This window comes from Lacerta agilis, chromosome 5 (assembly GCF_009819535.1).
Source record: "Lacerta agilis isolate rLacAgi1 chromosome 5, rLacAgi1.pri, whole genome shotgun sequence".
In the NCBI taxonomy this organism is placed as follows: Eukaryota; Metazoa; Chordata; class Lepidosauria; order Squamata; family Lacertidae; genus Lacerta; species Lacerta agilis.
This window is the reverse complement of record NC_046316.1, coordinates 49,284,666-49,312,497: the sequence shown is the minus strand read 5'-3', so window position 1 is coordinate 49,312,497 and position 27,832 is coordinate 49,284,666. Positions and strand designations below refer to the sequence as shown.

Here is a 27,832-nt window from a genome sequence, read left to right as displayed (position 1 = left end):
AAGCCAGAATAAATAGATGTGATCCCCTTGACAGCCCAAACTTGTTTTAGCTCGCATTTCTAGCATCCGGAATATCAATCTGCAAATATTTTTCAGAAAATATTTTCTATATTTTAGGATACTTGACATATCTTAGGTAAGTAGATAGGTTGCAGTCTTAACCATGTCTACTCAAGCACATTTAATTCAGTGAGGCTTACTGTGGCGATCACACAGGGTCCCCGGTCGTTTAACGGACACTGCTTAGACCCATGCCTAAAAAGCACCAGAAAAGCAGAAAATGTCTTTAACCGATGCTTTCCAGGCACGGTACAGGTACAGATGAGGCGCAACATTGGTTATTACCCACCAACATGATAAAAAAGAGGTGGATTTTTTCACATTGTTACACTGAACGGCTACAAGAAGGTACATTAAGCTAACTGAAAACTTTAAAAACTGAAGTTTGGATATGCAATTCTGTGCAGGAAAATAGCATGTCATTGTGAAGACTATTGCAATGTTGGGAAGGGGAGTTGAGAAGAGGCAAGGAGGTGGAGTAGAGAGAAAGTATGTTTTTCTGAAATGTATTAAACTCATTTTGATTAAGGGTTTTGTGCATTTTGTATACAGTATAACTGAGTTAGAGGACAAGTAGGAATATGAATAAATTCATGTTGAGCAGGACTGTTAATTTACTGCAATGTTTTAACAAAGAAGGCTGATCGCCGGAGAATTGATGCTTTTGAATTGTGGTGCTGGAGGAGACTCTTGACGGTCTCGTGGACTGCAAAAAAATCAAACCTATCCATTATGAAGGAAATCAGCCCTGAGTGCTCACTGGAAGGGCATATTCTGAAGCTGAGGCTCCAATACTTTGGCTACCTCATGAGAAGAGAAGACTTCCTGGAAAAAACTTTGATGTTGGGTAAGATTGAGGGCACAAGGAGAAGGGGACGACAGAGGACGAGATGGTTGGACAGTGTTCTCGAAGCTACTAACATGAGTTTGGCCAAACTGCGAGAGGCAGTGAAGGATAGGCGTGCCTGGCGTGCTCTGGTCCATGGGGTCACGAAGAGTCGGACATGACTAATCGACTAAGCAACATTAACAGAGTAAGGAAGAAGATTCAGATGGCACGTCTACTGGTTAGACTGAACTACAATATTACTATTTGCCACACATTATGTTTACATAATAAAGAGTAGAAGGCTCATTTCTTGTTGACCTTTCAGAGGCAAGAACACTCAATGGCAGAGTATGTGCTTTGAATGCAAAAGGACTCTGGCTGAGTTTCTGGCATCTCTGGTCAAGGGTGGAAAATAAGCCTGTCTGTAACCCTGGAGAATCATTTCAGGCACTTTAGAACAGAGAAGGCCAGTATAGTGCCCTCCAAATGTTAATGGACTAAAACTCCCATCATCGTTGACCATTGGCCATGCTGGCTGTGGCTGATGGGAGTTGGAATCCAGGAACATCTGGAGGCAAAGGCAGATCTAGAAGAGAACACTTGATGTGGTTGCACTGGGCAAGGAACTTCTGGGGTCCTGCAGGGGGTGCCACAACTATGAAATCCAACAGAAGACGAGAGGTGGAGGCATTGTATTTTGGCATCTCATAGGGCGCCACTGAAATTTGAGGCATCAAGGTCTGCCATTGTTGGATGGGAACGTATCATATTGGCTATTCTGACTTATACATTACTAAACTACATAGACCAATGGTCTGACTGACCATACAGCAGCTTCCTGTAATCTGTGTTGGTAGCACAGCCTGGCAAAGAACAGACAACATCTGCACAGCCATCTACTGTCAGAAGCAGTACCTGTAGCAATGTCCATCCTTGTATCACACTTCCCCCCCCCCCTGAGGTCTGCTGCATGCCTAACTTGAGGAAACTCAGCCGTCTGAAGTTTCTTTAGTTTTCAGAGATGTAGAAACAACCAAGAAACCCAAAGGAACAACAGAGCTGGAGGAACCTCTTATTTTTAAGGATGTAGGTTGTCATTCCATAATATTATCATAGAAACATATTCTCTTCATTTCAAAAGTCAGTACTAACCATTGAGCAGAGACACAGAAACTTCCTTACTTTACAGCTGCTTCTGAAAGCCAGACACTCTGGTGTATGAATCAATGATGATGAGCTGGCATGTGGGAGAAAAATAAAATAAATAAATCCCAGCACCCTGTGTTTAAAGTATGGGATCTGAGGCTTGTACTTGCACAAATTTTAACTCTCCTCTTCTTTCGCTTCCTCCTCCTCCTCCTCCTCCTCCTCCCCCTCCCCCTCCTCCTCAATTTCCTCACCACAAAGGCTTGTCAAACACTTGTCAGCAGCACCTCACTGTGACTGATTCACTCCGAGAAGCTGGAGGAGTTACTGCCTTTCACTGCTACTGTACATCTCTGGGCAGACAGGAACAGGGTGGGGAATGAGGCATGGGGAGCTATTAATAAGAAGTCCTTGGGGCTGCAACTGCCCACTGGCTGGTGGATTCACAGCTCACATCAGCAAAGCAGAAAGGATGCCTACAGGACCTGGAAATGTGCCTCAGCTTCCTAGGGAGTATTTGTTAGCTTTTCCTCATCCTGCCCCCACCTCCACCCCTACACAATGTCTGGTGATGATTCTTTTCCCAGACACGATTTCAGCATAAAACAGCTGTCTTCCCCTGATGTCTACTAGAGCTGAGCACAAGGAAGTGGTGTGGTTTTAAAGTTCTACCACACTTCCTTAAAGGCTCCCATTTTCATCCTCCCACCCCTACCCTATCCTGCACCAAACCTTTTAGTTATCTAGTCTGTCATTATCACCCTCGACTTCATCTGCCTTGTCTACTCCTGGGCTCTTTGACAGGAGGAGGAGGAGGAGGAGGAGGAGGGGGAAAGTACAGATCTGATGCTCAGATGAGGTTCATCCGGCAAGTGAATTCACTGATGTTTCTATGACTGTTAGCTCTTTCCTCTATAATTGGAATGGGTTTGGTGGTGGTGGTTTTTACTGGTTGCTGAACATACCCAGGAGAATGCAGACACACTCTTTACAGCTATATCATTATTCTCTCAAATACCAGGGATATTCCATCTCAGATGGAGGGACTGGGAATGATGAGCAAGATAATTACCTGGTGCTGCCTCCAGAGGGGGACCCTCTTGCTGTCCCCTCCTACGCATCATGCAAATATGCTGAGTGAGTGGAAAAAAGGAACCCACATTACCATTCTGAGGAGTCTAAGCCCTTCATCTCTAAAGCCCTGCTCCCTGCATTTATTTTTTACTTAAAGTGTTGTTGTTTTTGTTGTGGCTATGATGATATAACCTCATCAGTGAAATTTAATTAGCATATGAAACCACCTTGTACTGAGTCAGACCATTGATCTTCTAGTCTACCGGTGCTATTTGTCTAGAAAAGGAAGTGCCAGAACTCACCATGAACGCCTCCCTTGTTCTCTTAATGGCAGTGCCGGAACTGAGTTCCTGTGAGTTCAGGCTGAAAAATAGCACTATAGTCTACTTTGGCTGGAAGTGGTTCTCCAGGATCTCTCAGGCAGGCCCCCTCTTCTCCTTTGCCAGCCCTGTTAAAGGGTAAAGGTAAAGGGACCCCTGACCGTTAGGTCCAGTCGCGGATGACTCTGGGGTTGCGGCGCTCATCTCGCTTTATTGGCCGAGGGAGCCGGCGTACAGCTTCCAGGTCATGTGGCCAGCATGACTAAGCTGCTTCTGGCAAACCAGAGCAGCGCACGGAAACGCCGTTTACCTTCCCGCCTATTTATCTACTTGCACTGGCGTGCTTTCAAACTGCTAGGTTGGCAGGAGCTGGGACCGGGCAACAGGAGCTCACCCCGTCGCGGCGATTTGAACCACTGACCTTCCGATCAGCAAGCCCTAGGCTCAGTGGTTTAGACCACAGTGCCATCCGCGTCCCTTAGCCAGCCCTGTTACTTGAGACTGAACCTGGGACTTTCTGTCTGTTTAAGTTTCCTCACTCCCTCAAAACCCCAACAGTGCATATAATGCCAAATTTGGACTCGGGAAATCAGGGTTCAAAACTCCATTTGGCATGTATGCTACAACGGCCACACGGATATTGTTAGCCCAACACTGGAAAGAAGAACAAGTCCCCACTAAAGAAGACTGGAAAATCAAACTAATGGAGTATGCTGAAATGGCCAAATTAACTGGGAAACTTAGAAATCAAGACAACAACAAATATAAAAAAGAATGAAAAATGTTTGTTGCATATATACAAAAGCATTGTAAGGAAGTTAATAAATTAGCAGGATTTTAAAAACACTTGTAAGGTTATGGAGAATGTTTAAATTTGGAGATAATCAAAGATAAAGGCATTATTGACATGCATAAATTGAGACAACAAAAAGGAATCAGGGGAGGGAGTGGAGGGAAGTCGAGGGATTTGAGTAATCCCAAAACGTGGATTTAATACTATGTGAATACAGTTTTTTTGGTGGGGGGATATGCTTTTTATGTTTTTTATTTTTACTTTAATGTGATGATTTTGTTTAATGGTGAAAATTAATAAAAGTGTGTGTGTATATAAAAACTCCATTTGGCCACGAAATTCATTGGGTTCTTACCCATCTATTAGTACGTATTTACCCAGTGGCAGCTCCCTCGCATCACAAGTTTTCAGGCTGATTGCTCACAGTGAGATAAAGTGAATTCTACTTTACCAGCCCTAAGAATAGTACAGTCTGCCCTACCATTCTGAAAGTTGGCAGAGAGATTGTATCAGTTCATTTAAGAAGAGGTAAATGAAATGTTGCAGTGCTGGGCAACTTTGTCCCACCATGGGAAAGAACCATAACTCAGTAGTACAGCACCTTATTTGCTGAGATCCCAGGCATCTTGAATTAAGGTAGTAAGTGATCTCTGCCTGAAACTGGAAAGAGTCACACTGCTTGCTGGAGTAGGCAGTTCTGGGCTAGCTGGACAAGTTTGACCTGACCTGGTATATGATAGCATCCTATGTTCAAAGAAGGCTGCAGAGTGTCACCTACTGATTGACTTGTGCACTACAGTGGTACCATGGGTTACAGACACTCTTGCATTCATCTACACCAGGCTTCCTCAAACTTGACCCTCCAGATGTTTTGAGACTACAATTCCCATCATCCCTGACCACTGGTCCTGCTAGCTAAGGAACATGGGTGTTGTAGGCCAAAAACATCTGGAGGGCCAAGTTTGCAGAAGCCTGATCTACACTTTACTGTAGATAAGAACATAGGTGCCAGGTGAAAACATTCCTCTTCAGCCAGAACTTTGGCTGTTAAACACCTTATGACCTTTTAAATGTGTGGTTTTCTTCCTTCAAAAATTGTTATGAATTTTGTATTTTTATGCTGTCAACCACCCTGTGATCTTCGGATGATAGCAAGAATAAAAATAATAAGAATAGTCCTGCTGGATCAGGTGAGCCGCCCATCTAGTCCAGCATCCTGTTCTCAGTGGCCAACCAGATGCCCATGGGAAGCCTGAGCACAGCAGCACTCTCCCCTCCTGTGGCTTCCAGCAGCTGGCACTCGGAAGCATACTGCCTCTGACACTGTTAGCAGCCACTGATAGCTTTAAACTCAATGAATTTGTCTAATCCTCTTTTAAAGCTGTCCAAATGGAGGTCATAACTGCCTCTTGTGGGAGCACATTCCATGGTCTATCCAGGGGCAAACGAAAGCGTCATGACACCTGGGGCGGCAAACCGCTATGTATGGCGCATGTGTGTCGTCACTACATACGCCACACATGCACCGTACATAGCAGTTTGCCAGCAGCGCCGTATGGACGGTGCCGGGATCCTCTGCTCACAGCTGCAGCCGTGAACAGAGGATCCTCCGTTCGCGGCTGTAGCGGCGATGGAGGGATCCCACTGCCGTCTGAACGTCGCTTGAGCGGCGCCAGCAGCAAACCGCTATGTACAGCACACGTGCGTCGCCGCATGCATGCGCTGTACGTAATGACTCCACACATGCGCTGTACATAGCGGTTTGCTGCCGGCGCCACTCGAGCGCCGTACGGACGGCAGTGGGATCCCTCATCGCCGCTACAGCCGCAAACAGAGGATCCTCCACACAGCAGTGAAGGAAGCCTCTTGGCAACCTGGAGTGGCAAACCCGGGGGCACCTGGGGCCGGGGTGTTGCTCCGTAGCGCGCATGTGCAGCATGGTTACGTACAACGCATGCGTAGCTATGTAGCGACGCTGCGCATGCGTGCTACAGAGCGGCGGCGCCAGCAAAGGAGTCCGTTCCACTGTTGAATAGTTCTTACAATCAGAAAGTTATTTCTGATCGTTTGTCAGAATCTCCTTTCTTGTAACTTAAAGCCATTGGAGCAGGAGAAAACAAGCTTGTTCCATCTTCCATGTGGCAACACTTGAGATATTTGAAGATGGCCAACACACCTCTTCTCAGTCTCCTTCTTACCAGGCTAAACATATCCAATGCCCTCAACTGTTCCTCATAGGCTTGGTTCCAGACCCTTGATCATCTTGGTCCTCCTCTGCACATGTTCCAGTTTGACAATATCCTTCTTAAATTGTGAGACCCAGAACAGAGCACACAGTATTGCAGGTGTGGTCTGACCAAGGCAGAATAGAGCAGGACTATTATTTCTCTTGATTTGGACAAAATGCTTCTGTTGATGCAGCCTTAATAGCATTAGCTTTTTTTACTGCTCCATCACACTGTTATGCTTGTAGTCTACTAAGCCCCTAGATGCTTTTCATATGTACTACTGGCAGTCCAGGGTTTTTTTTTTTGCACTGACACTTCTATCATGTCTTAGTCACCTTGTCTCTAAATGAAAAAAGCTCCAAATGTTGTAACCTTTCCTCCTGACTAATCTTGATATGGAGCAGTAGATATTGACTAATACAAGAGGTACTGATAACAATTTACAAATGCAAGGCTGTCAGAAAGAAGATGGAAAGTTGAACCACATAAAGACATTCTTTAAGTGTAAGAAAAGGGACGCGGGTGGTGCTGTGGTCTAAACCACAGAGCCTAGGGCTTGCCGATCCGAAGGTCGGTGGTTTGAAACCCCGCAACGAGGTGAGCTCCCGTTGCTCGTTCTTTGCTCCTGCCAACCTAGCAGTCTGAAAGCACGTCAAAGTGCAAGTAGATAAATAGGTACCGCTCTGGCGGGAAGGTAAACAGCATTTTCGTGCGTTGCTCTGGTTCGCCAGAAGCGACTTAGTCATGCTGCCCACATGATTGGGAAGCTGTACCCCGGCTCCCTCGGCCAGTAAAGTGAGATGAGCACCGCAACCCCAGAGTCATCCGCGACTGGACCTAACGGTCAGGGGTCCCTTTACCTTTACCTTTAAATGTAGGAAAGCAGGATTTCATTAGTTATTGAGGAAACTTCCTAACCATGAGTGCATGGGACACCAACTCCTCCGCCCCCTGTCTCTTTAATTCGGACGTTTAGAATCAAGAACAAGTTCAAAGTGTGATTTCACCCCCACCACAGTCCTAGAATTTAGATAATAGGGGGAAGCTTCAAACAGTTGACTTACTGCTTGTCATGCAGCTATTAAAGACAAAGGAGCCTACGGAATTCTAGAATGCCTGCCAACAACAAATCTCCCAAGAAAAGGTCAAGTATATGTGCAGCTTAACAGCGCTTCATTTAATGAAAGGGTTTTGTGGATTTACTGATTTTAATTGGCTATTGTGCATGTGCTTTAAGAATTCTTACCCACACAGAGCTTTTGGGTAAGAATAAGTACCCTTACTGGCAGTGTTCTCAGCATAAACTATTCCTTCAGGTGTTACAGGTGTTGTTGTTGTTATTGCTATTAGAAGAGTGCTAAGAGCACTTTGTGATGTTGGAATGCTAATGATAAAGAAAAGTAATTGGCCAATATCTACTGCTCACAGCAGAGAGACAGGAACCAGGCAATTATGTTCTGAACAGATTTGTTTTAATAGGAAAAGGGCTAGTTGCAAAAATTCTATTATACATACAAATTGATTTTGATAATAATTACACTTCTAAAATGAGATGCTGTCAAGGTGAAAATCCCATTTCCTCTGGTAAATTTTCTTCCCACTGTTGTTACACGTCGTGCCTAAAATTGCTATAATTTACAGAAAGTAGAAATAACAATTTTCTCTTTATTTCTTCAGATTATTTTGTGGCCTTTATAGCACTCAATCAGCATGTTATTTTTCGTATAGTACTTGCAAGCAGTTGGCCTCAGTTTTCCATATTTCATATGGGAAAGACTAACAGGACCCTGTGAAAATTCACAGATGTGGCCTTTGTAAATGCTTCCTTGGTACCCATTCCCCCACTCACGTGCTAAGCAAAGTCACGCAGAGACAGAGTTCCCATTTTACACACGCCCAGCAATTTACAGCTGGGATAGGGAACATGTGGCCCTCAAGATGGTGTTGGACTTCCATTCCCATCAAGTGAGGAGCACCTCAATACACCTGCCCAAATGGTGGGAAGGCAGAAGTTGCTACTGGTGGCATCCTTGTTGGTGGTAGCCTATAGAAAGGGAGGATGCAAAGCTGGGATGGCACAAAAGCCACTGGATTCTGAGCCAGCCATGCTGGCATCATATGGCAGCAGTGGGCCTGATCCAGGGATCTTGATTACACAAGCCTGGGAGCTGCCACGGCGAAGAGCTTTTCCCCTGCCTCCCTTCTTCTGCCATAGTTGACATAAGCAACAGGGCTGTGGATGGGTGGGAGCCTCTTCTCTCCATTAAGTCCCACACTGCTAGCCAGGAGTTTGGATCATAGCTGTCAACCTTTCCCTTTTTTGCGGGAAATTCTCTTATTATAGCATTGGGAAACAGCAGGGAAGGTTTACAGCTATGTATATAGCAGTGGGGAACAGCAAGGAGGGTTGACAACTATGGTTTGGATTGCATCCTAAGCATTGATAAGAGGTAAAGAGATAAGAAGCAGGAACTACAGAAATTACTACAAAAGAATCGCTAAATTTATAATCCATTATATTAATATTTGATAGTAAAAGAATAAAGTAACTTTCATTTTACTCTTTTTTCATTTACAAACTCACAACAGAAAAATAAAAATGAAAGAGAGAAATCATGATAGATCTAGGAGAATGCCAATTTATATTGATTAGGGGTGACAGGAAACAGATAAGCCGAGTGATGCAAGTATTCTATCAGACATCCATTGGGTGTATCAGTTGCCCAAAAAACTAACCCATAGCAAAAACACTCACACTACCCTTAATATATTACAATATTTACGTCATTTCCAAAATGAAGATTATCTCCATGTATGAAAAATGAAATGATGTTCACCATGTGTGATATAATATAACATGCATGGCTATGGTTATTCCTTGGAGCAGTAGTGGACTTTGGGGTTTCACACAAAATTCAGCGTCCCCCACCTCTCACTTTCCATTCTACATCGTAGTTGCGGTGCCCCCTGTGGTGGTGCCAAGGCTCCGCGCCCAGTGTGACCGAACTGGTCGCGCTCCCTTAAATCTGCCTCTGCCTGGAGTCATCAACCTTTTGGGGCCAGTGGGCACATTTGGAGTTTTGCAAAAGTGTCATGGACACCTAGCATAAAATAGTTTCTGTGACATAATGCAAAATGGCTGCAGTTACGTGTGTGAGTGTGGAGCAGCATAAGACAAACTGATACAGGCTTCTCTGGCTCAGTCAACAGAAAAAGCACCTACATCAGCGACCATCACACTCAGAAGTTCTTTGCACCTCTTCTTTGTTCAGACTGAGAGGGTGGAAGTCCAATCTTGGCACTCAATCAAATGTGGGCATGTTTTTTGGGGGGGGGAGGGGGTTCAGTGTTGGGGAGAGGCCAAGCCACTACAAACAGAAGCTGTACGGGAAGAGCTTGAGAATTGTGAATTTTTGAGGTATTATTTCATAGATGCTAGCTTCTTCACACCTTAGCTTCTTGGGAGAAAAGCAATGACAAACCTAGACAGCATCTTAAAAAGCAGAGACATCACCTTGCCGACAAGGTCCGTATAGTTAAAAGCTATGGTTTTCCCAGTAGTGATGTATGGAAGTGAGAGCTGGACCATAAAGAAGGCTGATCGCCGAAGAATTGATGCTTTTGAATTATGGTGCTGGAGGAGCCTCTTGAGAGTCCCATGGACTGCAAGAAGATCAAACCTATCCATTCTGAAGGAAATCAGCCCTGAGTGCTCACTGGAAGGACAGATCCTGAAGCTGAGGCTCCAATACTTTGGCCACCTCATGAGAAGACTCCTAACCTGGATGTTAGGAAAGATTGAAGGCACAAGGAGAAGGGGACGACAGAGGACGAGATGGTTGGACAGTGTTCTCCAAGCTACCAACATGAGTCTGACCAAACTGCGGGAGACAGTGGAAGACAGGAGTGCCCTGGCCTGCTCTGGTCCATGGGGTCACGAAGAGTTGGACACACTAAACAACTAAAGAACAACAACAAAAGGACCTTGGGCACACTGCAAACTTTTTGGGGTAGTTTACATGTTGCTGCATACACATGCGAAAAAAGCCGGTACATGCATTGCAAGAACCTACAACAAAATGTTGCAGCGTGGAGTGCCCCTGCGCAGGGAACTAGTCGCCATCCTCTTTTTTCCATGAGAGTCCATTCCTCTCCTCACCTATAAATTCTCTGCTCCCCGCCCTCAACAACAACCAGTCATCATTTCGATCCGGGCCGTTTAGGGTTTGTCTCTTTCGTTATCCCCTCCCCGATTTTTCTTTTTGTACTTCTGCAGCCACCAGGAGGATTCCCAAGAATGCTGGCACTTCCCTCTTGGCACTCGAAGAACGACCCCTGCCCCGCCTTCACTACAATGACGAGCGCCCTCTAGCGCTCCCTCTTCGCGCTGGAGCCCACTCCACTACTCTCCCGTCTCCAGTTTGGCGCTCTCCTCCCGCTCCCATTGGCTGTCCTCGCCTTGGCGCCCAACACAAGTTCATGTTGGGCTGAACCAATTCCTACGAGGTGGGGGGAGGAAACGCGTTATTAGCTCTCGGGCCTACCTCAGAGAGTCCTGAATGCGACGCGAAAACCGCAGATAGAACAGCGCCTTCAAGACACGGGAAGGGACGGGCGCCTTCCGCTGCCTCTTCGTGCTTTCCTTTCCCGGGTGTACTCCCAAACCCTCCTATTTCCAGAGATTAAGTGGTGCGTTCCGCGGCGAAAGGGATCGGGGAGGCTTCACCGCCATTTTGTCCGTGGTTTGTGAGCGGGGCGGGCTCAGCGCTGAGGAGAGGCCGCCGCCAGCATGTATATTAAACAGGTAAACGGAGGAGGGGGAGGGCGGCTTCATTAAAGTATCTAACCGATGGGGCTGGGGGGGGGGGACGCGACGCTGGCAACGATGTTTCGCTGGGGGTGTGTGGCGGGGAGAGCTGGTTTGCGGAGGGAGAAGAGGGGCTTCGGCTCGAGGGGGGTTGCGGCGGCTTTTTGCTCGGGAGGCTTTTTTTCCTCACGGGACGATTCCACAGAGGGGGGCGGCGGCCGGGACTGTCATCGCCGAAAGGGCCTTTCTGGCGGATCCCACTTTCGAGTGAGAGGCGGGGGCGTCCTCTTTCTCAGACTGGCGGGGGGAGGAGGGGCAGTTGGTTTCGCCCATGGCCTGCATATTGCAGTGCATGGCGGGGAGAGACGTAAACACTGGGGAGTTCTGGGGCCCATCTGGAGCGGACGTTCAGAATACCGTATTGGTAGCGGTGTGTCTTTGCAGGGGTGGACTTTCCTCTTCAGAATCCGGAAGGATCCAGCTAAAAGACAGGATTATGTGAATGCTAGAAAACAGAAATGCTTTTTTTTAAAAAAAGTATGTATTCCCTTCTCAGGCCTTAAAGGAAGGCCCCTGCCTTGTGCTTAAAAGCTATCATCTCACCAACAGTAGTAGGTGAGGGGGGCAAACCTGGATTGCAACACTTCAGATTGCAGGTGGGCTTGCATGGTTGGACAGTCGTCATCCACCCCGCCTCCGCCATAGAAGAAAGGCCCCATGCACGTAGTTGTGCATCTGTCTCAGGGAGAGTTCACCTTTGGCGGTGAAGTCAAACTGTTGGAAGATTGCAGCGCCTGCTGTGGCTGTAGAGACCAATAGGGGAGAGACATGTTTTGTTGCAGCTAGGGCAGATGAAGGCATCCGGTTGTATTGCTGCAGATGCACCATGGCATTGCTTCTCTTGGTGCTGTCATTCCTCTGGTGGATGCACAACCAGACTGTCTTTTCTGCAGGCACTGCAGTTTTCTGCAAGAGACGCCCTACCACTAACAGAGGAAGAGGAGTGTGGGGGGAGCGCATCACCCCCAGCAGCGCGATCCTGGTGGGGTGCCATTGCGGCTGCCCCCCCGCCCGCACTGGGCGCCACACCCCCACAGACAGCGTGCTACGCCCCCAGGATGCACGCCAGCTCCGCCTCCCAGTGCTGGAACATGAAGCTCCGCCACTGCGTCCCACTTGGTGGGGTTGATGTTGCCAGCCTTCATGTCATCTTTGCAGACATCCTTGTATCACAAGAGTTGGTCTGCCAATTGGCTGTAGAGCACATCCTTGGGAATCCTACCATCTTCCATTCTGTGGACATGACCAAGTCAGCATAGACATTGCTGAGACAGCATTTCTAATGTGCTAGGAATGTGGGCTTGGGAGAGCATATCTTTGTTTGAAACTCTGTCCTGCCATGGGATGCCCAAAATCCTCCTAATGCAGCATTGAGGCATGGCTCCTGACAGTTGTACATAGGACAGCTCCCTGCCTGCCTATTGTGAAAAGCTGCATCTCCCAAGGACACTTTGAGTCTCTGATTTGCATTCTCATTGGAGCTAAGAGAGATAAAAACGTAATAATCTCTAGCTAGTTTAAAAACCTAGCCAAAGCTCAACTTTTAACTTTACCTTCAGCCCACTCTTCAGCTTATCAGCTAACATTGCAACTGAAACTTGAAACTTACACTTAACATAAGCTGAAAGCTAAACCTGCAATACAGTATTGAATTTAAAGATGACGTCTCCACTTTCTCAAGCTGCACTATGTGGAACTACTGTTGTGAACTGTGGGCTTTTTTTTTGCATTTTATTTACCCTTGACTTATTCTAGCTAGGTGTTCGTGGTTTCTTTCAAACCAAAAACTAGGTGCACACAACACAATGCTAGCCAAGAAAAAGCAGGGGTAGCTCATTCATGTTAAACTATGGCATAGTTCAAAACAAAATACGGTTTAGCATCATGTGCAAATGTGGCCATTTGGAAGGTAACATGCATCGCTGTCAAAAACTAGCACAAAAAGAGATGCAAGGAACCATTTTTCAGCTTACAACTCTTTGTCTAATTTTCAAACGACGTGGACATTTTATACCCTATTGTGCAGTTTCTTCAGATTTCTTATCAAAACTTTATTTTGAATCTTAAGTTCTTTCTGGATGTTATCCACAGATCTTTCCTATATGTGTTCCTTCTCTCCCCACTAGCCCTGGATAATTTTCATTTTTAAATGAACAGATAGTTTATACAAGCAGTGTCTTTTCCCATCATGAAAGCCATTCATACATACCTTTCCTGTGTGGATTTGCTTCAGTGTTTTCCACTGTTTAGGGAGGCATGACCTGTCTACAAAGTTTGTGTTGTATTGGGTTTTCAAGGTTCAGCATGATTTTGTTGCTGTCATATGTGGACTTTCTGATAGATCAAAAGATGTCCGTACTGACTAAAGCATTTCTTACACTCGGGACATTTATATGGTTTTTCTCTTGTGTGCAAGCTGCAGTGAGTCCTGAGGTGTGTGCTCAGACTGATACTTGAAGGCACTTGTAAGGTTTTTCTCCAGTATGCACTCTTTGATGACTAGCAAGGAGGGCTATGTAAGAAAAATATTTCCCATACTGTAGGCATATGCACTCTTTTTGTCCAGAGTGGGTCGTCTGGCGACTTTAACGATGAGACCTCTGAGTACTGTATGTCATTTCCCACAATCTGGGTGTTCATAAAGTTTCTCTCCTGTGTTGACTTTCTTGTGCTTTCTTAGGTATGAGTGCTGAGTGAGGTATTTCACACACTTCAAACATTGATAGGCTTTCTCTTCTGTATGGATTCTCTTAAGTGCTGAAAAAATTGGCTGTCAAGCAAAACTTTCCCCACATTCCAAGCATTGATAAGGCTTGGCTCCTGTGTGGCTTCTTTGCAGGCTGAACTCATGTACTTAAATTACTGAGTTGGGTATGAAATCTTTTTTTGAAATTATTGTATTAGCAGAATTGCAAACATTCTATGATGCTAGTTGTTTAGTAATTAGTGGTATTGTTTCATGTTTACACATCACACTGGCAAGATCTGGCTTTTTAAAGAGTTTATTGATTTAATATGATTTGGCTAAATGTAAAAAGTAAACACTATTGTTAAATTTGTGTCCTAATCACCTATAGAGTTTGGGTTGAAGAGCCAAATGTGAGAGGGCCAGTGCAATGCCATGTAAAGGGTATGATTTGATGCAGCAAAACCAGGTTTTATTTTCTGTGTATCTTTGATGAGTTGTTGATTTTGGGCAACTTTATAGGATTGTAATAATTAGGAACTGTATAAATTAATATTATTAATAATAATTAATATTAACAACATTTTCTCAATGTTATACAAAGTTTGTAAAAACAAACAAACCTGGAGATAGATAACATCTATTTTTTTAGAGCAGTGGATGTTGCTGCTGCTGCTGTTCCAGCTGCTTATCCATTAAAGCTTCCTAGTGACTATAGAGAATAGTCCTTCCCCAAGTATGCTTCCTGCTAATTAGAAAGTACAACAATGAATATTGTAACCTGGGAAAAATATTACTCTTTTAAAACGTGTAGTTATAAAAACTGCAGATAGCAATTAATGATGGTATTGCTGGCCACTTTAAAAACTTGCACTTGTTTATTTCAGGTGATCATCCAGGGGTTCCGAAGCTACCGAGATCAGACTATAGTAGATCCCTTCAGTTCAAAGCATAATGTCATTGGTAAGTTTTTCTAGGACAATGACTATAATATTAAATGTGTATCATTTAAGTGAGCCTCTTCATGAAGGTGATAGGAATATTATTTGTTTTTCATAGTGAGGTGGTTGCTATTCCTTGAGTGTATATATAGTTTCTGTTCTTATCCTGAAGCAAAGTTCTTAACCTGAAGCATTATTTGTGGGTTAGTGGAGTATGTAACCTGAAGCATATGTAACCTGAAGCGTACTTAACCCGAGGTACCACTCTATAAAAAACAATACTAAAAATAGACAAATGAATTGATCTCCTCCTTCTCGCTCTCCCATGCAGAGTGACTGGCTGTTGCTGGCGTTCAAATGAGAGGGGGCAATTATACAGGACAAACATGTTAAAGAGTCTTTCTCACTCTGCTAAGCTGCAGAGTTGATAACATACAATGGAGTCCCATGGGGATGGGTCAGGTGGCAGTTCGGCCAACCTTATAATTTATTTTCATTGATCTTCCACTCTTTACATACATTTGTCTATCTGTTTTACAGCTAGTCTATAATCCTCAATTTAGAAACATTTAGTTACTGAAAATACACAATTTAACCTGACCCTTATGTGTAACTTACTTTTTCTTTTTAGTGGGCAGAAATGGTTCTGGAAAAAGCAACTTTTTCTATGGTAAGTGAAAGCTTATGTATAATAATCTAAAATGTCTGCTCCAACTCCTTCCATATCCCTATGTGCCTTGCCTGAGAAGTGCATTGCTTGGGGAACGTTAATTGCAAGACAGATGCAACCTCTTGCAACCTCCTTCACTTGCTGAGTGGGTGGCATGTTTAGTGGTTGATATCCATGGCCAGAAGCTGGCTAATGCCTGGCAGTGGACCTAGTGGAGTGTCCACTAGTGGAGGGTGTGTTTTGGGGGGAGAGGGTAGATGAAAGCAGGAAATTGTGTCTCTCCCAGTGTTGCTATTATTATTATGTGGTTGGTCATTGTGGGGCAGGCATCTGGGTTCTGCTTCAAATTGAAGTAATTGAAAAAATCCTGAAGAGATCCTCGCTTTAACATTTGTCCATGTTTTACAACACATTGAATGCAACCTATGCTGTTATTTATAAGAGATTCATAAAAGCTGTTGATTGATAGTTTTGAATACTTCTGAACAGAATCCTACAAATTAGCATCTTACTTTATTTTCTTCATTATAGCAATTCAGTTTGTTCTCAGTGATGAATTCAGTCATCTTCGTCCTGAGCAAAGGTTGGCTTTGTTGCATGTAAGTGGAGATAACAGTTAAATGTGAGCATGTTATTGTTGTAAAATAGTTAGCTGGAATAATGGTGCATGTTACTTGCATTTGTTGAAATGATAAGTAGGTGATGCTATTATTTATACTTTTTGGGTTTAAGCTTGATCAGCTGTCTTGGGCACTCTTTAAGGGGAAAGATGGAATAAAAATCCCTCAATAAACAGTAGGCATTCCACTGTTTAGAAAAAGTTTACTTGCTTAGAGATGCAGATGTACACTTAAAACAAGAGGCATTGAACATGCTCAGACAGATTCCCCCCCCCCCTTGAGAATCTGAAGTTAGCTTAGTTTCATACTTAAATTCATTAGTGGTTTCCCACCAAAAGGCTTCATTAGAGCACTCTAATTTAGAAAACAAAAGAAAAAAAGTTGTTACATAAGCTATTAAATCACTGAAAAATGGGCATGGCATGGGGGGAGATTGTTATACAAAGTACACACTTTAAAATGTGGATTAATATGATGATCTTTCTTAGGAAGGCACAGGTCCTCGTGTTATTTCTGCTTTTGTGGAAATTATCTTTGACAACTCGGACAACAGGTTACCAGTAAGTTAAAAATAGTGTACATCAGCTTGTTTTCTTTAGTTTATATTAAGAGGCATAGTTTGCAATATCTGCCCTTCTGTTTTGTTAAGATTGATAAAGAAGAAGTATCTCTTCGCAGAGTCATTGGCGCTAAAAAGGACCAGTATTTCCTAGACAAGAAAATGGTGACGTAAGCGCAGTTCCTTTTTTATTTTAAACCAAATCTGGCTTAAATGTACACCATAACAGTTTTTTAAGGGGGGATGTTTTATTGTTAAACTTGACAATCATTTTAAAAATCATGTATGTAAGTCAACTAGAGATGTTTTATATTTAGTTGACAAATGAATAGGAGGAATCCAGGATGAATGACAAGTATGTGATGCTTGCTTGCTCATAGCTGGGTCCTCTTCTGATGCCTGCAAGTTCATTTTTGAACCTAGAAAATCCCAGTCTTCAGTTTTTCTGAAAAACAGTTTTGATTACTGTTTCAGTCTTCATGTTTGTGGGGCAGGGGGCTTGAAACATTGTAGGTGGAATTCAACGGTGTGCTCTTCCAATCTTTTTGTCTCTCCAAGACGTTGCTGAAAGTTGCACCTTGTCTGCACACCCGCCGCTTGCTGTTCTGGGGGTGTTATTCCATATTGGGGAGAGAGGTTTGGAAGAGACAGTCCAACACTGGCATTTGCTCCAAGCACAGTAAAGCTTTGTTAGATTTGTATCTGCCCTCATCCACCTTTAAACAAACGCTCCCCGTGGAAGCACATGTTGGAATAAATCACAGGCATTTATTTTTGCAAATAAGTGAATGTGTAACTCACAGAGTTTCTAGCGAACAAGTATCCATCTTCTGGCAGTAAAAGAAAAAAAGGTTCCAAACTACTTTAAAGGAAAAGTTCTTGGTTTGCTTACAAAAAGGATCCTGTAAAATTAGGTTAGTAAATTTGCAGGCTTTAAAATATCATTTTAGACAGATTCAGTTCACTTTTAGGGAGCCATGGCGACATGGCTCCTTCTTCGCTTGTTCTAGGAAGCACAAAGAGAAAAGGGAAAAAAGAATGGGAGGAGGGAAACAAAAGAGTGTAGGGAGTCTTGTAAACTCCACTCCCACTGGCAACCTGATCTTAGGCTAAGCCTTTCCTGCACACAACTGATAGTCAATAAATGTATATTACAACATTAAATAACCCCAAAAACCCCACTGTCAATTTTGGGCAGCACAGGGGCAGGAAGGAGGAAGGCTCTGTAGTGGAAGCAGAAGTCCTTGTGCTAGATGAATCCTGTGCTGTATAGTTGATCTTTTAAGGATTATTAAGCAAGAACAAAATCCAAATTTGTTTTGTTTTATATCTCCAACATTTGCAGTTAAATGTTGTAGAGCAGAGGTTCTCAAATTTTCCAACCCAGGGGCCACTTGAGGCCTACAAATGACTGAGGCCCACCAGTCACAAAATAGCAATGCAGGGGGCTGAGCAAGGAACAGAATAAAGGCAGTTGACATAATCTGATGATAATTAGTGACTTAATTGTCTAGTGGTATCTAATCTCTCTGTGTGAAATTGCTAAATTTATTGCAATGGCAATCTACTTGCAGCAGTTTAGCTTTTCTCAGGCTAAGTACAGTGGTACCTCGGTTTAAGAACAGTCCGGTTTAAGAACAATTTGGTTTACAAACTCCGCAAAACCTGAAATAGTGTCTTGGTTTGAGAACTTTACCTCGGTCTAAGAACGGGATCGGAATGGTGGAAGGGCACCGGCGGTGGGAGGCCTCATTAGGGAAAGCGCGCCTCGGTTTAAGAACAGTTTTGATTTAAGAACGGACCTCTGGAATAGATTACGTTTGTAAACCAAGGTACCACTGTACATACAATGATTTTGGAATTATATGACTTCACCTCTGCATTGCTGATCCAGACACTCTTAAGTGAAGGCAACTTTTTATCCTATATTTTCTATTCCTGTCTCTCCCACTGCCTGTCCTATTTCCCTTTCATACTTAAATTGTGCAAAAAAAAGCTGCACCACCACTTTGAACTGATCCTCAAAAAAACAGGGCTTTTCCCTTTGCAAAAGAAGCTGCACCACTTTGAGCTGATCCTCAAAAAAACAGGGCTTTTCCCTTTGCAAAAGAAGCTGTACCACTTTGAGCTGATACTCAAAAAAACAGGGCTTTCCCCCTTTCCTCCTCTAAAAACTAGGTGCGTCTTATGTTCAGGTGTGTCTTATGGAGCAAAAAATATGGTATTTCTCCTACAATAACTTCCCTCTCCTTTCCCCTTCTCTCTATTCTCAGTTTATTATTATTACTTTTAGTCGTGCTGCTGCTAGTGTCTGTTCAACCAAAAGACTGCTGCATCACCAAGGAGTGGGCTATAGTGCCAAGGCTCACTGATGTCCACAACACACAATTTGAGAAACAATGTTTAGAATATTTGGATTTAAAGTATACGTGAGGCAGGGAGGTATGTTTTTAGCTGTACAGATGTTGTAGCTGATAAAATACTTTGGTTTCTATTATAAAAGCATGTGCTAAAGAGTATATGCCATGTGCTAGGTAGTACATACCAGGGATTCAATTCTGAGTGATCATGAAGTTTGCACTGCTAGTCAGCTTTCCCAGCTTGCCTGGAACAGTTTCTTGAAAATTATCCTAAGGCAGGTGTTTCAAATAATTGGTTAACTTTATACTGGAGTCTTTTGCATTAAAAAAGAATTGTCTTCACCTATGGTGGTCATGTCTGACAGTTAATGCCTATTAGAAAGAAAATAGGGAAAGAATACATAAGGTCAGGGCACCAAGTATTTCACACTCCTGTTGGAGGTATTCATTTGTCTAAATGAGAATCCATGCAAACCTAAACAGCACCTAAGTTGCTGCTCCCAACAAGTATATCACCTAAATTGGTGATACACTTATTCGCAGCATCCAAATTATCCCTAAAATATTTTTGGAGGACAAGGCAGAGTTTGTGCCAATGAATTGCAAATGTTTGGTGCCAAGAATTGGGGAAAAGGGGGCAATGATATTTCAGTAGCAAGTACTGTATTCTGCCATCTGTGTTTGACCTGTTACTTCCCGTGTAGAAGGAGGACTGAGCAGCAAGCACTTAAATGAAACAGAAGAAATTTCCATGTCTGAGTCTAATGGAAGCAAGCCAATTGTTATTTTTGTCCTGTATTATTTAGCTCATTCTAAACTGATCCACTGAAAGCTTTACTGTTTGAAAACTTGCTTCTAGGAAAAATGATGTCATGAACCTTCTTGAAAGTGCTGGATTTTCTCGCAGCAACCCCTACTATATTGTCAAGCAAGGAAAGGTATGATGATTACTATCCTTTGAACAAAGAACAATAGTAACTTTAATGTGAAAAATAAATAGTTCTCAAATAAGTAGATATATTATTTTACATTCTGTTTAATTGATGTATATTTCTTTAATCATTGGATGTGTTCATAATAATTTGAAAAATCCCATGATATGTGACTGTAGCTGCTATCTGGTTAGCATGCTTCAATTCTTGTCGAAACAAAATAATAATAAAAATTCCTTCCAGTAGCACCTTTGAGACCAACTAACAAACTTTTGTTAGTTGGTCTCTAAGGTGCTACTGGAAGGAATGTTTTTATTTTTTATTTTGTTTTGACTATGGCAGACCAACACGGCTACCTACCTGTAACGTCAATTCTTGTGTTATTCTTTTTGTCAGTTATGTTTTTATGGCGTTGGAGTATAGCAGTAGCATAATGATAGTGACAGTTTAAACTGAATATTTGAGCAGTGATAAATTAATTAGACCAAATTATTTTTTTCTATAGAATCTCCTATACAGTCATATTTTCAGATGCGAAAATTGCATATAACTTTGTATGCTCAGATAGAACTGACAGTATCAGTTTTAGGCATATAGATTGGTTGAGTTTTCACCAAACATATGTTAACACTAGTTACAAAATGCACAAGTCTTTTCCTGACTCTAGCACATAAATGCCTAGTATTGTGTTGACAGTGACATCTGCTCAGCATTGCTAATGCTGCTGCAGCAGTGTCATTGGAGATTGTGTTGCAAGAATTTTTCGTCTGAAAAAGCATTTATGAAAAACTTTATAGTTACTTGTTGCTTTTTCAAACCGTGTCCAAAATGTTACATTATTCTTATTCCTTTTTTTAGATCAACCAGATGGCCACAGCTCCTGACTCTCAGAGATTAAAACTGTTAAGAGAAGTAGCTGGCACTAGGGTATATGATGAACGTAAAGAAGAGAGTATCTCCTTAATGAAAGAAACAGGTAAAAAATATCATTCAGTCGCATTTCAAAATATTTTCATGTCATGTTACTTTGATATATTTAGTGTATTTTCTGGCTTGCTGAGAATGCACTTAAACAGTGGATATGAAACAATGAGCTAAGACTTGGACACAATCTGGAAATTATTGTTATGGTGTAGAATTCTATGATGCATCCATTATGGTCCAACTGCATATTTGCATGTTTCTACCAGCATTGTGCATATTTAACCCCTTAAAGCAGGGGGAAGGAACTCTGGCCCAAGGGCCAAATACAGCCTATCAGGCCTCTAACACCCCATCTCCTCAGGCCACACACCCCACCAGCTCTACTGTATGCCCACCTTGAATGTTTTTGCTTAGTGTGTCCTTGAAATGTGTCCTTGAACTCTGATAATGATTTTTGCTTGTCCAGAAGGAAGAGAGAGGGGGGTGTTTGTAAAACTAGTGTACTGTAAAATGGTAAAATTCACATTCATTGCTCCACCCACTTTTCCCTCTTGCCTCTCCCACCACTAGCATGTAACCCCCAGATTGTTGTCCAGAAGGGTTCATGTACCTTGGCTAGGAAAAGGGTTTCCTACCATAAATCAGTCACGTTGATTCGTTGTTCAAGGTGCACATGACATGGCTAAATCCAGCTACTCTCCCAAAGAGCTTACTGAAGTTATTGGTGATTTTCCTGAGAGAGCAGTGTACTGAATCAGACTGAGAACTGCACATTTATCCCTAGTTACGATGTAGCTGTTTGCTACATGCCTTCATGTTATGAGGAGTCTCTTTCAATTAATCTCTTGAGTTTTCCTTTAAATCATTAATGGTGTTGTAACTCTGCTTTATCATTTGGTTGTTTTAAACAATAGAAAATATGAATAATTGATTTTGAGATTTAATTTAAATAATGAAACCATAGGCAACTTTTTATCATAACCATTGAGAATGCAAGCTATTATGCTTAGTGGATTTTCCCCAGATAGGATATGTTGTTTAAAAGAGCATTTCTGCCATGTAGTTGTTTTTGTTGTCCCGTTTAATGACAGGTTCCTGATACTTATTGTCTGCACTAACTTAGTCTTCTAAACTCTTTCTTAAATCATTTTTAAAGAGGGGAAAAGGGAGAAAATAAATGAGCTGTTGAAATATATAGAAGAGCGATTACATACTTTGGAAGAGGAGAAAGAAGAGCTTGCTCAATATCAAAAGTGGGATAAAATGAGAAGAGCACTGGAGTACACCATTTATAATCAGGAACTTAATGAAACCAGGGCTAAACTTGATGAGGTAAACCATTTAAAAACTATTTATTATTACAATATTTTCGTTGCCAGCGTTTGTTTTTCAATATATGTAGTTTTTAAAAATATAGTTATGTTGTGCGTGTTAATCCACAATGGATTTTTTCCCCAGCTTTCTGCCAAAAGGGAAACAAGTGGAGAAAAATCAAGGCAATTAAGAGATGCACAGCAGGATGCTCGAGATAAAATGGAGGTGAGGTCTTCCAGAACTTTTTCTGATGTAAATAACTGTTTTAAAACAAATATTATTATTTATTTGTGTAGCCAAAGCCATTACAAAAAAACAAACTACATAAATACCTTTAATGTGAAACGCAGAATAAAAAAATACACAGTTTAAATAATTATTAAAACAAGGCATTCTGTCAGATAAGAGTTTGCTCCCCTGAAGAATTTAACTTTTCATCCCCACAAACTTTTCTCCTTAAAATTGCCATTCTAAAGGCAGAACAGGTCATTTTTTCAGAAGTGTAGGAGGACCTGCTCACTAATAAAAGTTAATCAAATACTCAGTAGATCTCTCAACTGGGAGATTTAAATCTTTGAACAAGGCTGCTCTTAAGTCCTCGTAGATTGGGCTCATGAGTAAGTAGTTGCTTCTCTTTTACAGTTGCCTTAATCCATAGACAGTAACAAGCAACAGAGACTCTGGATGGGGTGTAAAAAAGGCAGAATTGCATGTTTCCATCCATGATGACATGTCACACTATATGTGCACCTCCCTGGCTAGACCTATCATCATGTAATGAGAATTGTTTTAGTTTTACAATTATGTGACCTGTTGTACTTTTCCAATCTTCTGTTGATGTGTTGTGTTTGTAGGAGATTGAACGGCAGGTCCGAGAACTTAAAACCAAGATTTCAGCTATGAAGGAAGAAAAGGAGCAGCTCAGTGCTGAAAGACAGGAACAGATTAAACAGAGGACCAAACTAGAGCTTAAAACAAAAGACCTGCAAGATGAACTGGCTGGAAATAGTGAACAACGGGTAAGGCTGGAGGCTAGTTGTAGGATAACATGTCAAGGTGTATTTTATTTTGTCTTTTGGGACTCTCTCATTAGAATGTAAAAACTGCACGGCAAATAATTCTTCTGTTTTATAAAAGGACAGCTGGGGTACGATGACAGTTCTCTGTTATCTAGACTGCCGTAGTGAAAAAAGAGTACCTGTCTTTCTAATTAAAACACAGCAACATCTTTCTTTATCTCTGTTTGGAGCAAAACTGGTTTGGGGTGGGTAACACATTAAAGTACAGTATTTCATAAGAAACAACAGTAGATATGGATTATGGCTAACTTTGTTTATATATCACTTTCCAAGCCAGTGCTGGGTATGCCATGGATGCAGAGTAAACAGAAGTCTGTACATAGTTTATGGTTGGTACATATTGAGAAAATCTAGAAGAGTAGCCAATTTCAGATTTGAACTATATCAAGCTTTCGTGCTGTCCATATAAATTCCTTATTGAAGTGCTTATTTAATAGCATTCCACAAGGAGAGCTTGTTCACAGATTACTGTTCTTGTTAAAGGCAGCAGTCCATGATAGCTTATTGCTTAGTAGCTCTATTAAAATTGGGGATGCACAGATGCTGCTTTGAAGTTTGGTAAGCTGTAAACTGGACCAAAGCTTTTCTGAACATAGAATTTCTAGTACTTCTGTAGCTACTGATTCTTTCACACCCAAAAACATTCTGATAAACAACTTCCCTTACTTACTGTTGACCTTCATATTGTCTGTTTTTCCAGAAAAGACTCTTGAAAGAGAGGCAGAAACTTCTTGAGAAAATTGAAGAAAAACAGAAAGAACTGGCAGAAACAGAACCAAAGTTCAATAGTGTAAAAGAAAAAGAGGAACGAGGAATTGCCAGGTCTGTGTGCTGATTAGCAGTGGTATGAAAGGGATATATTTAGCATGTGCAATGAGGAATACTTCTGCATATACAAGCTCTTCTTTTGTGAAGGAATTGGAAAGGTTCTAGTATAGATCATGTGATGAGCAAGAAAATAATTTGGAATACATTTGGCATGGTTAACTCGGTTAGAGCATGGTGCTGATAATGCTAAGTTTGCAGTTTCAATCCCCATAAGGGACAGCTGCATATTCCTGCATTGCAGGGGGTTGACTATATGATTCTCAGTGTCCCGTCCAACTCGGATTCTATGATATTTGAACTTCCCTGTAAGAGAGAGAAGAGACATATTAGTAGAATGGATGGATCTGTGCTCTGTAAGAGGTAGTGGCACAGGAATGAGTAGAAGAGCTTAGTGTTTTCCTTCTGCCACTTGAAAACAAAATGTTTTCTGTCAACAGAGAGAGGCTTGGGATTATGTTTGAAAGTGCTGACCAATCTGAGCCTAACAGTGCAGTCCTAGAGATGTCTGTTCAGAAGTAAATCCCATTGCATTCCCAAGTAAATGTGTTAATTGTTGGAGTTAAACGAGAGAGCTTGATAAAATTCCAAAATAATAATAATAGGTATTTGAGCAAAACACAGTATAAAATAAAGGAAATAGTATATATCTTATCTCACTATCAAAAAAAATTCAAATATTTTCTCTCTCTCTCTGCTTTATGCGACCTGTTGAAATAGATGATTGAGTAGAAATTGATAAAACAAGTTTAAAAGAGAAGCAATTGTTAAATTACAAAATTGAAAGAAAAGAACACAAGTGTTTCTTGAAATGACTTTCAGTTCCCTGCTACAGTTTAATTCAAATTTGATGTGTCATGTTAATATGAAGAACATGCTTCTCTGTTAGGTTTATAGCATTATAATTTCATTTTAAAAGGTTTCAGTTATGTTTTTCTCTTCCAACAGACTGGCACAGGCCACCCAGGAAAGAACAGATCTTTATGCAAAGCAAGGTCGAGGAAGTCAGTTTACATCAAAAGAAGAAAGAGATAAATGGATTAAAAAAGAACTGAAATCCTTAGATCAAGCCATCAATGACAAGAAACGGCAGATTGCTGCTATACATAAAGATTTAGAAGACACTGAGGCTAACAAAGAGAAGAATCTGGAGCAGTATAGTGTAAGGATTTGAGTTTGGTGGTATAAAAATATTTGAATCAGGGTAAATTATAAGTACTGTATATAATAGGGTTTCTGTATGTAGGGTGTGGCTTCATATGCATTGAGTTGCGTTCAGCACCATGTTGGCACAATGGAAATTCCTTGCCCCCTCTCTCCCATAAATACTCTTGAGGTTCAGGGAACCCTTGAGAAACATCTGGAATGTGAGAAGGAGGCATTAGGAAACTCTCTTGTGGTGTTACCCTACAAAGGAGGAATAAAAACGCTGACCCTTCAGCCAAAAGAAGACAAACTCAGCATGTGTTGCTGCAGCATAAATCTAGAGGCCCCAGTAGATATCTTCGAAAAGCTGGGACCCCAAACAAAGGGTGCAGAAAACTTTAATAATATTATAGAAAAGAGCGCATTTATGACAGAAGCTTAAGTCATCCTAATTGGCTATCTCTACGCATGCTCAAGACATGCTCCTACATACTGCGCAATACCATAGTTTTAAGCAAAGAATATAAATTTACTATGGACTCATACAAATGTTGCATTCTATGCTACCAATCTTTCTGCTATCTGTTACATAAAGCCTAATCTGGGTAAGAAAAATGTACTGCTTCTCTTCTTTGAAGATCTACCAAGGTTAGCTTGCTTTTCTCTGCTTTGGAAGCTGATAAGAGAGACACTGCTTGTTAGCAAAAAGACAAAAATGCAGCTTCGATTCACAGATGGGGGTTGCAGGGAAAATTAGCAAGCTGCCCAAGCTTCAAGGCCAAGACAGCACTGAATTCCTTGCAAAATAAGCATGCAGGAGAGAGATGGCTATATTTCAAGTACATTTCCAATACAGGACAGTTGTGGTTGTGGCTGTGATAATGTGTTTAAGCAGACTCAGCACTTAGCAAGCTGAGGTCAGTTGTGTACATTATCAGAGATGTGTTCTGTGACAGAGGGGGTGAGCATAGGTGTGCTTGCTATGGGTTCTGACATAGGCCACAACACCCATCTGGGTCCCCAGGTCATGACACCTAGGAATCGGTGGGGAAGAGGCATACCATCGGTGACTAATCAATGGCATCTTTTATTGATGAAGAGCAGGATATTTTAATGCCACCAGCATCACAGAGGTGTCTGTGGAGGGGATATGTTGATTGAAAATGTATTGTATTGTAACTTTCGAATACATTTTTGGGCGGGGGGGGGGGAGTTGTGGGGAGAAGGAAGAAGGAATGGGTAGTTCTTGTGTGAGCTACCTTGTGTGAACTCCCTGTTGGATGTAACCCATCATCTTGAAAGTTCTAGGATGTTGTTTTAAAAACTGGAGGTGTAATTATGGTATAATTAAGTAAGCTTCAAGTTCAACCCTATATTTTGTCATCCTATTTTATGAATATTTTTAGAAGACATGCAGTGTGAGTTTGGAATTCTACTGGCCAATCCTGCCCCGTGTGAACTACTAACCCCTTACCCTGGTCTCTCATGTTTCCATGCATAGGACATGTTGAATGGGGGCAGGGGGTGGGGTTTGCAGAGCAAAGATTGTGCAGGTTGCACCTGGGCTCATTCAATGTGCAGATGTAAAATGGATCTGGAGTATGTGGGGCCAGTACAGTATAAATAGCATACTCCATATCACCTCACTCTTCGCATGGGCTTAAGCCGTGAATGAAAACCTTCCAAGCAATTGTCAGATATGACTGTTCCACCTTTGTAGTCAAATGTACCCTATACTGAAAGTAGCCCAAAGTCTAAATTGCTCAGTTGCAGCTTTAGTTTCTTATCAGTGTTCTCTACAAGCTGTAAATAGTATATTTTATTTTATTCTGAACATAATTCTGCTGCTTAAGGGAACAAAATGTATTGGAGTCAGTTAAAATCATGAGATGTTGAATTTTAAAATACCTCCTTTTATGCATTAGAAACTGGATCAGGATCTTAATGAAGTGAAAGCTCGTGTTGAAGAACTGGACAGAAAATACTATGAAGTGAAGAACAAAAAAGACGAACTACAGAGTGAGAGAAAGTTAGTATTTTTTATTTTTTTAGGGTTGATCTGACTATGTTGTGTGAATATGTACAGTGATGTATATAAATATTGATTACTCTGGCATTAACAAATATGGTTTCATTGTTTAACTATTATCGGTATAGGGTACAATCCATTGGGGGCCCTCACACTCAGGATAGGGCTTTTGTTCCAATAGAGATGTTTGGTAATAAAAAAAGGAGGAAACGCTGTTATTACTGATGACTCCTGCTGTCCCCGTGCCATCCTTCGACATTGTTCTAAAGGGTCTCTCAACTTTCTGGAGCTGGTTTTAGCAGGTGACTGAGAGTTGCAGAAGGGAAGAGGGACTGAAGAAAACCATTCATCCTCTAATGTTGGAGCACACAACTTATGAATCAAAATCCTTTCTGTCAGTGGAAGGGAACCAGTTGGATTCATCCATGTA

The 27,832-nt window shown here is 42.0% G+C and overlaps 1 protein-coding gene across 1 annotated transcript in view; it reads left to right on the top strand.

Moving 5' to 3' along the window:
- The first annotated feature begins 11,036 nt into the window (after positions 1-11,036).
- Positions 11,037-27,832, top strand: part of SMC3 (structural maintenance of chromosomes 3) — a 28,932-nt gene continuing 12,136 nt past the window's right edge. The window contains exons 1-14 of the mRNA XM_033149705.1: positions 11,037-11,254; positions 14,891-14,966; positions 15,576-15,614; positions 16,146-16,213; positions 16,723-16,794; positions 16,884-16,963; positions 20,013-20,091; positions 20,944-21,061; positions 22,166-22,341; positions 22,468-22,548; positions 23,178-23,342; positions 24,103-24,224; positions 25,176-25,389; positions 27,299-27,402. Of these exons, the coding sequence (XP_033005596.1) occupies positions 11,240-11,254; positions 14,891-14,966; positions 15,576-15,614; positions 16,146-16,213; positions 16,723-16,794; positions 16,884-16,963; positions 20,013-20,091; positions 20,944-21,061; positions 22,166-22,341; positions 22,468-22,548; positions 23,178-23,342; positions 24,103-24,224; positions 25,176-25,389; positions 27,299-27,402 (1,409 nt within the window). The 5' untranslated portion in view covers positions 11,037-11,239. The remainder of the gene's footprint in view (positions 11,255-14,890; positions 14,967-15,575; positions 15,615-16,145; positions 16,214-16,722; positions 16,795-16,883; positions 16,964-20,012; positions 20,092-20,943; positions 21,062-22,165; positions 22,342-22,467; positions 22,549-23,177; positions 23,343-24,102; positions 24,225-25,175; positions 25,390-27,298; positions 27,403-27,832) is intronic.